Source organism: Mastomys coucha, unplaced genomic scaffold (assembly GCF_008632895.1).
Source record: "Mastomys coucha isolate ucsf_1 unplaced genomic scaffold, UCSF_Mcou_1 pScaffold22, whole genome shotgun sequence".
In the NCBI taxonomy this organism is placed as follows: domain Eukaryota; kingdom Metazoa; phylum Chordata; class Mammalia; order Rodentia; family Muridae; genus Mastomys; species Mastomys coucha.
The window spans coordinates 248,660,513-248,672,716 of NW_022196905.1; the positions used below are offsets into that span (position 1 = coordinate 248,660,513).

Below are 12,204 nucleotides of genomic sequence, written 5' to 3' on the forward strand. Positions count from 1 at the left end.
TTTAATACAAAGATGCCAAAAATACACATGAAAGAAAATATAGTACCTTCAACAACTGGTATTAGGAAAGCTGGAAAAATAAAACCAGATCCTTACCTCTGACCCTTCACAAAATTCAACCCTAAATGGATCAGAGACCTCAACATACAACTTGCTAGTCTGGCAGGGTGTGGTGGTGCACACTTTTGAGGCCAGCACTGGGAGACAGAGGTGGGCAGATCTCTGTGAGTTCAAGACCATCCAGGTACTGAAAAATTGCTAAAGGAAAAAGCACATTTTGGATGCATAAGTACAGGTGAGAGCTTTCTGAGTAAGACCCCAGTAGCATAGGAAGTAAGAGCATCAGTGGACAAATGGGCTTTCTGAAACTTAAAAGCTTCTTTCTGTACAGAGGAAGAAAATGAGAAGTAGTTGGATGGTCAGCCCATAGCGTGAGAAGGCATCTCTGCTGGTGACTCATTCCCATACAGGACTAGGGTATAGAATATACCAAGAACTAAAAAAAAAAAAAAAAAAAAAAAAAAAAAAAAAAAAAAAAAAAAAAAATAGGCATTAAGAAAGAAACGAGCTACTTTAAAAATGTTTTATTTGGCCAGGCAGTGGCTGCGCATGCCTTTAATCCCAGCACTTGGGAGGCAGAGACAGGCAGATTTCTGAGTTCGAGGCCAGCCTGGTCTACAGAGTGAGTTCCAGGACAGCCATGGCTATACAGAGAAACCCTGTTTCAGAAAAAAAAAAAAAAATGTTTTATTTGTTCCTCAAATTCCTCCTTTAGCCAGGGCCTGCCCCTAGGCTGCCCACTTCTCTGGAGCTTTTTCTTACAGTGCCATGCTATGTCTAACCACCGATCAGAATCATGAACCCGGGGCACACCATCACACTCTCTCTGGTCTCTTTATCATGCAGGGTTTTATCCAGTCGAATAAGGAGCAGGTGTTGAAAATTTACTACTTGCCTGGAATACCTGAGGTCTTTCAAAGAAACTTCCAGATACAGATCGCCCATCTGGTCCCAGAAAATATCACTCTGTATGGAGAGGGCATCTTTCCACGAATCAGCCTTGACTTACACAGGAACCTCCGAGGTACCTCCACCCACTGCAATAGCTTACCCTCCACCACTGTAATAACTTACCCATCCACTCCCAGCAAGAAGATTAGTGGCTGCTCACTTTGTTTAGTCATTTTATTTGTCTGAAAAATCTTCTCTAGTATTCTATGTTGTGCCTCAGTTGTCAGGGGTGGGGGACAAGAGGTAGATTTGACTCGAACTGTGGCCATTGCAAACTAAGACTCAGCCAATTTTGCCATCAATTAACTCCCACCAACACCAATGTGGTGACATTTGGGCCAAGTGTGTATTCCTCAGCCAAAGTGTGTCTCCCAGTCTCCTCTCCCAGTAACACATCTGGCATCTTCATGTTGGAGCTGGAGTCCGGTATAGTGTCAGGTATAGAAACCTCAAAATGTAACCTTCGAAGGAAAGCAGCCATAGTCTTTAGACCTTTACTCAGGGTTACATGCCTAAATGCTGAAATTAGGTATCATTAGCTAGTTGCCCTCTGTGCCTAGCTCCATGTGGTCCCAGAGCCATCTTCCTGTGTCAGGCTGGTAATTCTGCCTTGGTGGGTCCCAATACTTGGCTTAGAGGCTCTTTTAACTGGCTCTTCCTGACCCAGGGCAGGACCAAGGATGAGTGGAAACTGTTTGCTCTTCATGGCCCCTTCTTTGCATTTCTTAGATCTGCTTCCCCTACAGGGTTTCAGATGAAAGCTCAGTTCCCAGCCCTCATCCTCCTCCTAAAGTCACAAACTCACCCACTAAGCATCATCCATTAAATTATAACTATCAGCCACCTGGAGACATGATATGTTTTCATATTATATTGTATTTCATATTATATAAATGTGAATAAGGCTAAGACCATACTATACCCTAATATTAGAACTTCAATCAAAGAAGGGTAACCCACCTCCACACATGCCTTCAGTCCTCAGGATCTGCTCGAGACTGACTTCAGGCCCTCAGCTGCTGAAATCCACACATGCGCAAGACCCACACATAAAATGTCGTGGTATTTGCATGGAACCTACACACTTCCTCCCGTGTGCCTCATCCCACCACCTCTAGACTCACAGTGCCCAATACAATAGAAGAGATGTGTAAGCAGTAATTGCACTCAATTGCCTGGACACAATAGCAAGAAAAGGTCTGTACAGAGTCAGTACAGATGCAGTTTTCATCCATAAGTGTTTGAATTTGCAGGTCCTGAGCCTGCAGGTACAGAGAACCTGCTGTGAGGGTCAGGAAGGAGAGCCCTTTGCCTCGTGGTTGAAAATCAGGATCTCTGTTAGCAACATAAGATAGAAGGTGTGGTTACAAACATCTGAACAACATTTGGCCTTAAGCACTGGTGTTGACTCGTTTCAACACTTCTCATTTTTCATAGTAGGCTATTTAATTCTTTGCCCGCCTATACCTTCAAAGCATTTGAATTCGCAGTGACTTTTGGCCAATGCGAGCATCTGAGATCCACCTGCCAACTGTCTACCTGCCTTCATTAAAGGGTATTGTGACTCACTTGACAAAGTAAGTTGACTCCAACAGACCCTTTATGTTAACTGGGAGGACCTTAGCATGTAAAAAGCCACTGACAGCTACTCCGCTTGTTCAGCATTGAAGGAGACTGTCAGGTTTAGAATTGACAACTGAGCAGACTTACAATTGTAGATTCTGAGCCTGCAGGGATCCTGATTTTCAACCAGGAGGCAAAGGTCTCCTCTCTGACCCTCACATGGGGCTCTCTGGACCTGAAGGTTCCTGCAGGACCCTGTTAGTGCCTTGTGCTCTTGAGGACCAGCTCGTAGCTCATGTGCTGTGTCATTAAACTCAGTGAGGTCTCACTCACAAATTACCTATCCACCCCAAAGGGAGAGAAAATATGGTAAATATGTAAAAAACGTTCACTTTCCTCCTCCACTCCCCCCTGAGCTGAGAGTTCTGGTTTGAGGCCGAGCACATCTCTGTGTCTGACCAGGTTGCTCCTCTCCCCTCCACCCTCCACAGGCAATGAAAAGTATGAACACTTCTTGGAACAAGCAAAGAAAAACATAGAAAAAGAGTACAGTAAATATGAGGCCATCAATCACTTTGAGGTCATGCCTGAGGAACTCCCAGAGGAGGAGACTGCAGAAGTAAGAGTAGCTCCATCTTGCACAGAATGTATGCAAGGCAGGGCGGGGCAGGGCGGGATAGGTAGAGTAGGCTGGGTGGGGTGAGCAGGGCGGGGTGGGGCAGGGTGATGACTCAAGTTATCCCAGAAACAGAGTGGTGAAAGATACAAGCAAGGCAAAAGGGGGGCTTGGGAAGAAGGCAAGATAAACCCATAGAGGTGAGCATCTATGTGGAGAAGCCATTAAGAGTCTGGGACTTTTCCTAAGGGCAAGAGGGAGGCGCTAAAATGTTCTACCGGTAAGTGCTACCGCATAATTAAGTTTGCCTCTCTGAAAGATCCCTGTCGCTTCTTGTGGAGCTATGAGGGGACAGGGCTTATTGGAACCAGAGCAGATATGAGGAGATAGAGGCTTTTTAAAGCTCTTGGGATGATTCTAGGTGAAAGGTAGTAGTGATTATGATGCCCCAGAAGAGAGGGCTGAGTGGGGACAAGGGATATTCCAGACCTGGGATGGTCAGGATTGATTAGATATGGAACAAGGTAGGGGTGACATTTCACTTGTGTGTATCATAAAGAAGGGTGTATTGGGAGAGGATATCTAGGAGGAAAATCAAGTTTTTATAGGAAAGGGAGGAAGGGAGATGAATCAAGATGATCCATTACTAAGCATAAAATTGTTTTCTTTTCATTTTTTTGGAAATTTTATATACATTTACAACGTATCTTAGTCACCTATGCATCTCCCACCCACTCCTTCCAGTCCTCCCCCTTTCTCCCATCTGCCTCCCAGCTTCATGCCCCCTCTTTTTTCAAACCTTCCAAGTCCAATTAGAACAGCCCATATATTTATATGTATGATGTCAACTACTGGGGCATGAGCAACCTACCAAGATCCACCTCTTCCAGGAAAAGTCTCCCTCCATTGGCAGCCATCAGCCACCATTGGCGGCTCAGCGAGGGGTGAGGCATTGGGAATCCCTCCTCACTCAGTGTTAGAAGTTTTAACTGGATTGATCTAGTTGTACAGGTAACCACAGAACTTGTGAGTACCTGTGTGTTGCATCCATGCTGAGTCCCAAAGCCAGACCTTCATGGCAAGCCTCTCCCCCAACCTCCTCTGATCTCACATTCCTTTAACTCGCTCTTCCAAGATGTCCCCTGAGCCTTTGTGAGGGGAGAAAGTAACATTGTTGCACCATCCAGAGCTGAGCACTAAGAATCACTCATTCTTGCCATTGAGAACGCTCATGAATCTGCTTTAAACAATATCCTCTGCAAAAGGAAACCTTCTCTACCTGTAAACACTAATTTCAGGGGATCCAGTGCCTCTGGCCACTGTAAACCTCTGGGCTCAAGTGCACATAACCGCAGACACACATCTTCACATAAGTAAAACTTTGAAGAAGAAACTGGGGGGTAGAATTCCTAACTTTGTGTCCTTGCATAGGACTATAAAAATGGCCATTGAAGCTGAAATCATGCAAAGAAAACACACAGTAGGTCTATAGTACTTAAGAATTTTAGTCAAAACATTTTTATTTTTAAAAACATTTATTATACATGTATTTGCCAGGGGAGTGTGCATACGTCACAGAGCAACGAGACAGTAAGAGGACAGCTTTCAGGAGTTAGTTCTTCCTTCCATGTAGGGAGAGAACCCAGGCCTTCACCCACAGCAGCAAATGCCTCTTTACTTGCTGAGCCATCTTGCCAGCCTATGGCAAAACATTTTTAAACCGTATTGTTTGGGCAGGGAGATGCAGGACCGTATTGTATGCAGGGAGATGGGTTGAGCATCTCTGTGCGCACATGCAGCTCATCCAGAGGATCTAAGTTCAGTCCGCAACATCCATACAGTGGCTCACAACCACTCCTAACTCTACCTCCAGGGCATCTGTGGCTCTCTTCTGAGCTACACAGGAACCAGGAACATATACAGAACACATACACATATATAGGCAAAATGTTCATATACGTGAAATAAACAAATATAAAAACTTTTTTTAAAAAAACTTCCTCATTTATAAGTGCTTGAAAATCTATTCATTATTAACCTTAACTTAGTACACATATAAAACTCAGAAACCATAAAGAATCAGGTTAACCTTTGTGGGGGAAAAAAAAAATCCTACCAACAATGAGCAAAGAGAATACACATTGTTGAACAGTCTTCTGAATCGCTCTCCCTCTCGCTTCAGCTAAGTGCTCACCTCCAGATGGAAGTAGAGCGACTTATAGTCCAAGACTATGCCCTGGAACACCAGAGAAGCATCTCTAATACCACCGAGGACACCTACTTCAATTATCGGAGTTGCCGAAAACTAACCAAGTGAGGGCCTCCTTGCATTTGTGTTGCCTTTGTTTTGGAGTGTGCTGAAGCAGTTCTTTGTGTCTCCTGAGATACTGACTGATCACCTGGGACCAGAAGCCGTGGAGCCTCATGTTAGCGGTCACTCCCTAGCATCAAGCCAGTCAGGCAATTGTGGCTCTTAAAGCCAGAACACCACATCCAGTAGACAGGTCCCATCTCAGCTCCCTGGGGCCCCATACTGAACATGTCACTGGATAATGACCAAGACACACATGTGGACTTGTGAAGATGCCTGGAGTGTCTAGTCTTCATCTAGTGGTCCTTAGCTGTTCTCCACCACACACACACACACACACACACCAAAATTGCACACAGAAGAGAACATATACTCTCTCCCTCTGTGAAAAGTGGCCTTCTGGGCTTGAAAGTGACCAGTGACTAGGACATCCCTCTGACTGTTTCAGAGTCCAGCTGCCAGAGTACATCCTGGACTTTGGCTACATTGTGTTTGGTGACGTCCGAACCCACATCATCAAGATTACCAACACCAGCCACTTCCCTGTGTCCTTCCATGCAGAAAAGCATGTCCTTCATGAAACAGGTACCAGGAGCTACCTGCATGTCCATCCTTCCAGGGCCTATGGCACGTGCATACTCCCCTGACATTCCTGCTGCTTCTGCGCTCAACTAAAGGAGTTTCTGGGCTATTCTGCCATACTTTGGTCAGCCTATTGCAGAGGGCATAGCAGCTTCTATGTGTTATTTTCCTTGCTCATGAAAAACATTTTTTTTCCTTTGTCTTGGTTCAGGCTTCAGCACTGAGCTAGACCGTGTAAAGAACCTTCCTTACTGTGAGACAGAAACATTTGAAGTGAGATGTGACCCACAGGGGGCTAATCTTCCTATGGGGAACAAAGAAGTTGTTCTCCCCATCAAGGTACAGTGAACCCCTGGGCATACAATGGCCATCCAAGTTCCCAACCAATCCTGTTGAAAACCCCAAGGTGATGCAGTACTGGGGATCAAAAGCCAGGCTCTGAGACACTCAGGCAAGACCTCAATCACCTAGCCACATCTCCAGCCCGAGACACTGTTTTGTTGTGTTTTTTCCCTAACTTCAAGCCACAAGTTAACTGTAATTTTCTGTCTGTTCCAGGTGTCCGGAGGGCCAACCATTCACCTCTGCCTCCAGGCCACCGTGATCATCCCAAGCATGACCCTGTCGTGCAACAAAATAGAATTTGCTACGATTCAGTGTGGGCAGTGCATGGTGGAAACCATTCAGCTTTCCAACTATCTCCAAGTCCCTTGTGAATGGTTCGTCCACACCCCAAAGTCTACTAACAAGGTGAATTGTGTTCCCCATCTCTCCTTTCCTACTTTAGCCAGAGTTGGGACTCTAGGCCCTTCTTCCTCCCATCATTTTAACTTCCTGTTCAAAGACTCTCAGAGTCAAGCATTGCACAGACCTTAAGCCTGGCGCTCAGTGCTGTGCCAGGCCTTGCCATCAGGTAGAATGTCTTCCCTTTTGCCTCCGGTGCACATTCCCTGAGGCCACTCAGGAAGTGCAGCTCTCCTATGCGTGGGGAATGGAATGGATCTGCTTTCCACGTGCATAATCTAACTGTCTAACATCCGTAACCCAGCTGGATAAACACATGCCAAAGTATTTACGGCGGAAACTGCGAGCCGAGATGATTCCCAAGTCTCGGATCTTTGAGATCCAACCCACTTCCGGCATCTTGGATCCCGGCGAGAGGGCCAATGTGCAAGTGAAATTCATGCCCAAAGAAGAGGTAAGCTCGAAAGAAGAAATGAGGGTTTGTAGAGATCTCCCTTCTGTGTCTCTCTGAGGTCTAAGCCCAGGCTTGCCTGAGACTCAAACCTCCCATTCCGCATACGGCCTGTCCTCCAAGTTCACCTACTTGCTGTGTGGCCCAGTGGGCTGGGCTCAGCAGACATGAGTAACTTCAACTTTCTCAGTGGCATGGTATTAGTGTCGTACTGCTTCAGTATTTACAGGCTGTGTATCGTTGACCAAATCACTTGTCTGACTAAGCCCTAGCTTGTTCATGGGCAACATAAAGAAGCAATAATATTCCCATATCAAAACTCCCTTATTGCAATTCTGAAACCCAATAAAGCTTCCAAAAGTGGGGGTTGAAATTTCATAAGTCTCATATTAAAACTCACTCAGTAGAAAAATCTCATTTGAACCGGCACGACTGCTTTGCCTTCCTTCATCCTACATAGTTTCTAAGCATTGCAACTACAGAAATATTAATGGGGTTCATTAGAGGAGACCTCGCCGAGACTGCTTAGGGCATCAGGTAACAGAGCCTGTGTCCTCTGTGCTTACCTTCCTGCAAGCCAGAACATAAAAGCAGCTGGAAGCTGAGATTTCAGATATGCTAGTGCTGAGCTGCAGCCATGGCTCTTTGGCTCATTTTGAAGACTCATATAACACCGAGTGGAGCACACAGCACACTGCTCTGTGCACCACCAGTGACCCGGTGACTATTAACATGGGTGACACAGGAAGCATAAGTCATCACGGCAGCCAGCCCTTCCTGGCAGAAAGCCTTCCCGAGCCTCACAAGTGTAAAGCCACTCCTAATGGAGAGCATGGCAAGAATACTAAAATCCTGAACCAGAGAGGATCTCAAGAAGTCCCTCACCAAGTAGCACCTAGGATGACCTTGAACCCTTGATCCTCTGCCTTCCAAGTACTGGAATTATAGGCACGTACCCCCTGCCCCAAGACTCCATGGGGAAGAGCACTAGCTGCTCTTACAGAGGTCCTGAGTTCAATTCCCAGCAACCACATGATATGGCTCACAACCATCTAGACCAGGATCTGATGCCCTCTTGTGGCATATAGGTGTGTGTGCAGGCAGACCACTCATATACATAGAATAAATAAATCTTTTAAAAAAACAACAACAACAAGTGTCTTAAGACTAGCAAAGATTTAGCCTGATTTGGGTGTTTTATTTTATTTTAATATTTTATTTTTCTTTTTCACAGTTCTGTAGGAAACATGTCTCCCTTCATCTGGAGACAAGAAGTTTTGTCCCTTTGGTGGCTCTCAGTTTTACATTGTGTGTGCCTGTGTGTGTGTGTTTTCTTTCCATGTTTTCTAGAAGCTCTACAGCCAATCCCTGCTGTTCCAGATTGGCCAGAGCACTCAGAAGCTAACACTTCTAGCACAGGGTCAAGGTCTGGAGGCACGCCTGGAATTCAGCCCTTCCGTTCTGGAACTGGGGCCCCTTCTGCCTTTTGCAGCAGGAGATGAGGCCGAGGTGATTGTGAGGAACCCCTGCAACTTTCCCATTGAGTTTTACTCTCTAGAATTTGACCAGCAGTATCTCTTGGAAGAAAAGGTGAGCAGAGACAAAACCAAACAGCCTTTCTGACATGGCAAGCCCCACCCCTGGCATGCGTCCTTCTGTCTACAGTCCCCTCCTTCCGGTCTCTTCCCTCCTCTCTCCTTGTCAATTTACCAATCTCTCCTCCGTAGACTTTCTCCAGCTGCTTCTTCTCTCCACATAAGAATTTATTGTTGTTCGGTTTTAGGTTTTTGGTTTGTTTTTTGGTTTTTTGGGTTTTGGGGGGTTTTTTGTTTTGTTTTTTTGGTTTTTTTTTTGTTTTTTTGTTTTTGTTTTTGTTTTTGTAGTTCCAATATGCACATTTAAAAAAAATAATAAATCCAATGTATGTTTATGGTCAACATTTGCACAGTAAAGAACTACATGTAACAACCTGGTGTTATATTTAGAATGACTTTCTTTTAGACTTCCTATAATTGGGGCACTTAAGAAATATAGGCTAGGGATACTGCTTACTGACTTACAACCAGGCTCTCTGAATCAGTAAGCTTCACATTCAGTGAAAGACCCTGAGTCAAGGAAAGAAAGTAGAGAACGATTGAGGAAGATAGTGAAAAACCAACCTATACTCTGCACATGCACACACACATACACAAATAAATGATTTTAAAATCTCTGCCCTTAGTTTGAATATGTAGACCATTTACTTTTTGTTTTGTTTTGTTTTGTTTTGTTTTGTTTGAGACAGGGTTTCTCTGTGTAGCCCTGGCTGTCCTGGAACTCACTCTATAAACCAGGCTGGCCTCAAACTCAGAAATCCACCTGCCTCTACCTCCCAAGTGCTGGGATTAAAGGCATGCGCCACCACTGCCCGGCAACCATTTACTTTTAATGTAATGGTTGATATACTGAAAACTGTATCTGCCATTTTTTTGTTGGTTTTGCTTTTTGTCCTCTGTATACTTTGTGCTGCCTTCTTATCAGTCCTTTCAATGTTGTTTGTCATTCCATCTCAACTTATGTGGAGCATTTTTTAGTATATGTCTCTATATAGCTTCTTTAGTTACTGCTACACATGTTACCTTATGTCTATGTAACTTATTATGACCAATTGGGGATCAAGCTCCTCATTTTAATGTAACTTTCTTAAATCTTTCCTTATAAGATTGTAACTGTATGTTGTTTTGTTAGAAAACCACAGAGGAGAAGCATTTAGCCTTTTACTCTTTCCATTATTCATCATTTTCTTCCTGATATTCCAATACTTCTTTCTTTCTTTTTTTTTACCATTTCCCTTCCATTTAAAGATCCATTACAGGTTACTTTTTTATTATTTTTTTTAGCTAGTACACAGAATAATGAGTTTCATTATAACATTCTCATATATATTGTCATTGTAACTTATAATCCCATTACTCTTTCCTTAACAATACCCTGCATGCATAACATCACCCCATAAGATTAGATCATGTCTTAGTTAGGGTTTCTATTCCTGCACAACATCATGACCATGAAGCAAGTTGGGGAGGAAAGGGTTTATTTGGCTTACTTCCACAATGCTGTTTATCACAAAGGAAGTCAGGACTGGAACTCAGCAGGTCAGAAAGCAGGAGCTGATGCAGAGGCCATGGAGAGATGTTTCTTACTGGCTTGCTTCTCCTGGCTTGCTCAGCCTGCTCTCTTATAGAACCCAAGATCTCCAGCCCAGGGATGGCACCACCCACAAGGGGCAATTGAGAAAATGTCCCACAGCTGAATCTCATAGAGGCACTTCCCCAACTGAAACTCCCTTCTCTGTGATAACTCCAGCCTGTGTCAAGTTGACACACAAAATCAGCCAGTACAGCTCACCTAGTGACATTATAGCCATCTCAGTTTTAAAACAGTGACAAAATCATCTAATAACACAATCTCATGTTTCAGAACATACCCTTCTCATTAATTATTTGTAACTATACTTTTTAAAGAATGATAATGTAATTCTATATGTTTGTTATTAGAAGAGTCTATTGTGCTATTTTCAAAGGAAAAAATGTCTCCACATGTGAAATGCTTGGGTGAATACAAAACAAAATGAAGGTTATGAATCCCTGCAAGTTCAGAATTTAGCACTATATTTAGACCTCTCCAAAGGGCCTCACCACGTAACACCCACAAACCATCTCTCCAAATCTCATCCTTGGGTTTTTTATAAGGCCAACAAGCAAGAGGAAACCTCCATTGAGGCCAACAGTAGTTCTCATTCTCTCCTTGAGCAGATGTTGCGACAACTGAAGGGCTACGACTCCTACAACACCCTGCTGCTGCCTCCCCGGAACCCAGGGGAGAAGCTGCCACAGGAAGTCTACGATTACTTTAAGGAGATGAAGAAATCAAAAGAGGAGTACATGAAGGCCAAGTACCTGGAGAACCTGGAGAATGGTGAGACTCCAACATGGAGCTGAGCAAGCTCTGGGCCATTGTCCCATTCTCTTCCAGTTACCCTTGCCATGGGACCAGCTCACTCTTGAGTACCTGCCAGGTACTCAGAGCCTGCTGTATCCTGTTTAAGACTATTACAAAATGGATCCTGTGGTCTTTGTGTTAAGGATGCAGAGGCTGGGCACAGTCTGCTCTCACTAAGGTCCAGGGGTTACTGAGACTGAAAGCAAGGGTAGAGGGTAAAGACCACTCTCAAGGTTGTTCTCTGACCTCCTCATGTGTACACACACATACACACACACACACACACACACACACACACATACATACTTACACACACACGCAATCCTCACATAGCCCTTACTTGTAAACCTAGTACATGGGAGAGCAGCCAGTACATGGCATGCTCAACAATGGTGGCATGTAAGGAATGAGCTAATGGGCCATGTGGAATCCTCTTCTCCAGCCTTGTGGCCTCTTGAGGAAAGAGAAGACAGAGGGTATTCACTTGGCTTGCAGGAAAGGCTATCTCTCTGCTCAGTGCTCTGGTCACATATCCAGCACCAGTAACTTGTTGCAGTTGGTTTTACAAATGTCACAGGGCAAGTGGCTCTCACAGTCCTAGATGCTAGATATAATGGGGGCAAGGTATCACTGGAGTTGGTCCCTTCTGAAACCCATCTTCTTATGGATAGTTCTCTTCCTCCTGTGTCTTCCCACTGTGTGTCTCTGCCTTAACCTCCTCTTATGTTGACACCAGTCACACTAAATCAAGGCATACCTCTATGATGACCTGGAAACCTTAGTTACCTATTTAAAAGACCTATTTCCAAATAAAATGACCTTCTGAGACATTGAGGTGTTACAACATTAGTACATCAATGTAGGGAGACTTGAATGCCTAAAATTACCCACCACGTTTCAAGTGCTAAGCTGAAGAAGGGCTGGTAAGGAGACACACAGTCAGGA

The 12,204-nt window shown here is 44.4% G+C and overlaps 1 protein-coding gene across 5 annotated transcripts in view; it reads left to right on the top strand.

The window, feature by feature from the left end:
• Hydin (HYDIN axonemal central pair apparatus protein) overlaps positions 1 to 12,204 on the top strand; it is a 421,354-nt gene that overhangs the window by 291,277 nt on the left and 117,873 nt on the right. For all 5 annotated transcript variants that reach the window (XM_031341421.1, XM_031341424.1, XM_031341423.1 and 2 more), the window contains 9 exons: positions 907 to 1,084; positions 3,066 to 3,193; positions 5,373 to 5,503; positions 5,950 to 6,086; positions 6,295 to 6,422; positions 6,642 to 6,833; positions 7,132 to 7,281; positions 8,629 to 8,868; positions 11,073 to 11,235. In XM_031341421.1, the coding sequence (XP_031197281.1) occupies positions 907 to 1,084; positions 3,066 to 3,193; positions 5,373 to 5,503; positions 5,950 to 6,086; positions 6,295 to 6,422; positions 6,642 to 6,833; positions 7,132 to 7,281; positions 8,629 to 8,868; positions 11,073 to 11,235 (1,447 nt within the window). The remainder of the gene's footprint in view (positions 1 to 906; positions 1,085 to 3,065; positions 3,194 to 5,372; positions 5,504 to 5,949; positions 6,087 to 6,294; positions 6,423 to 6,641; positions 6,834 to 7,131; positions 7,282 to 8,628; positions 8,869 to 11,072; positions 11,236 to 12,204) is intronic.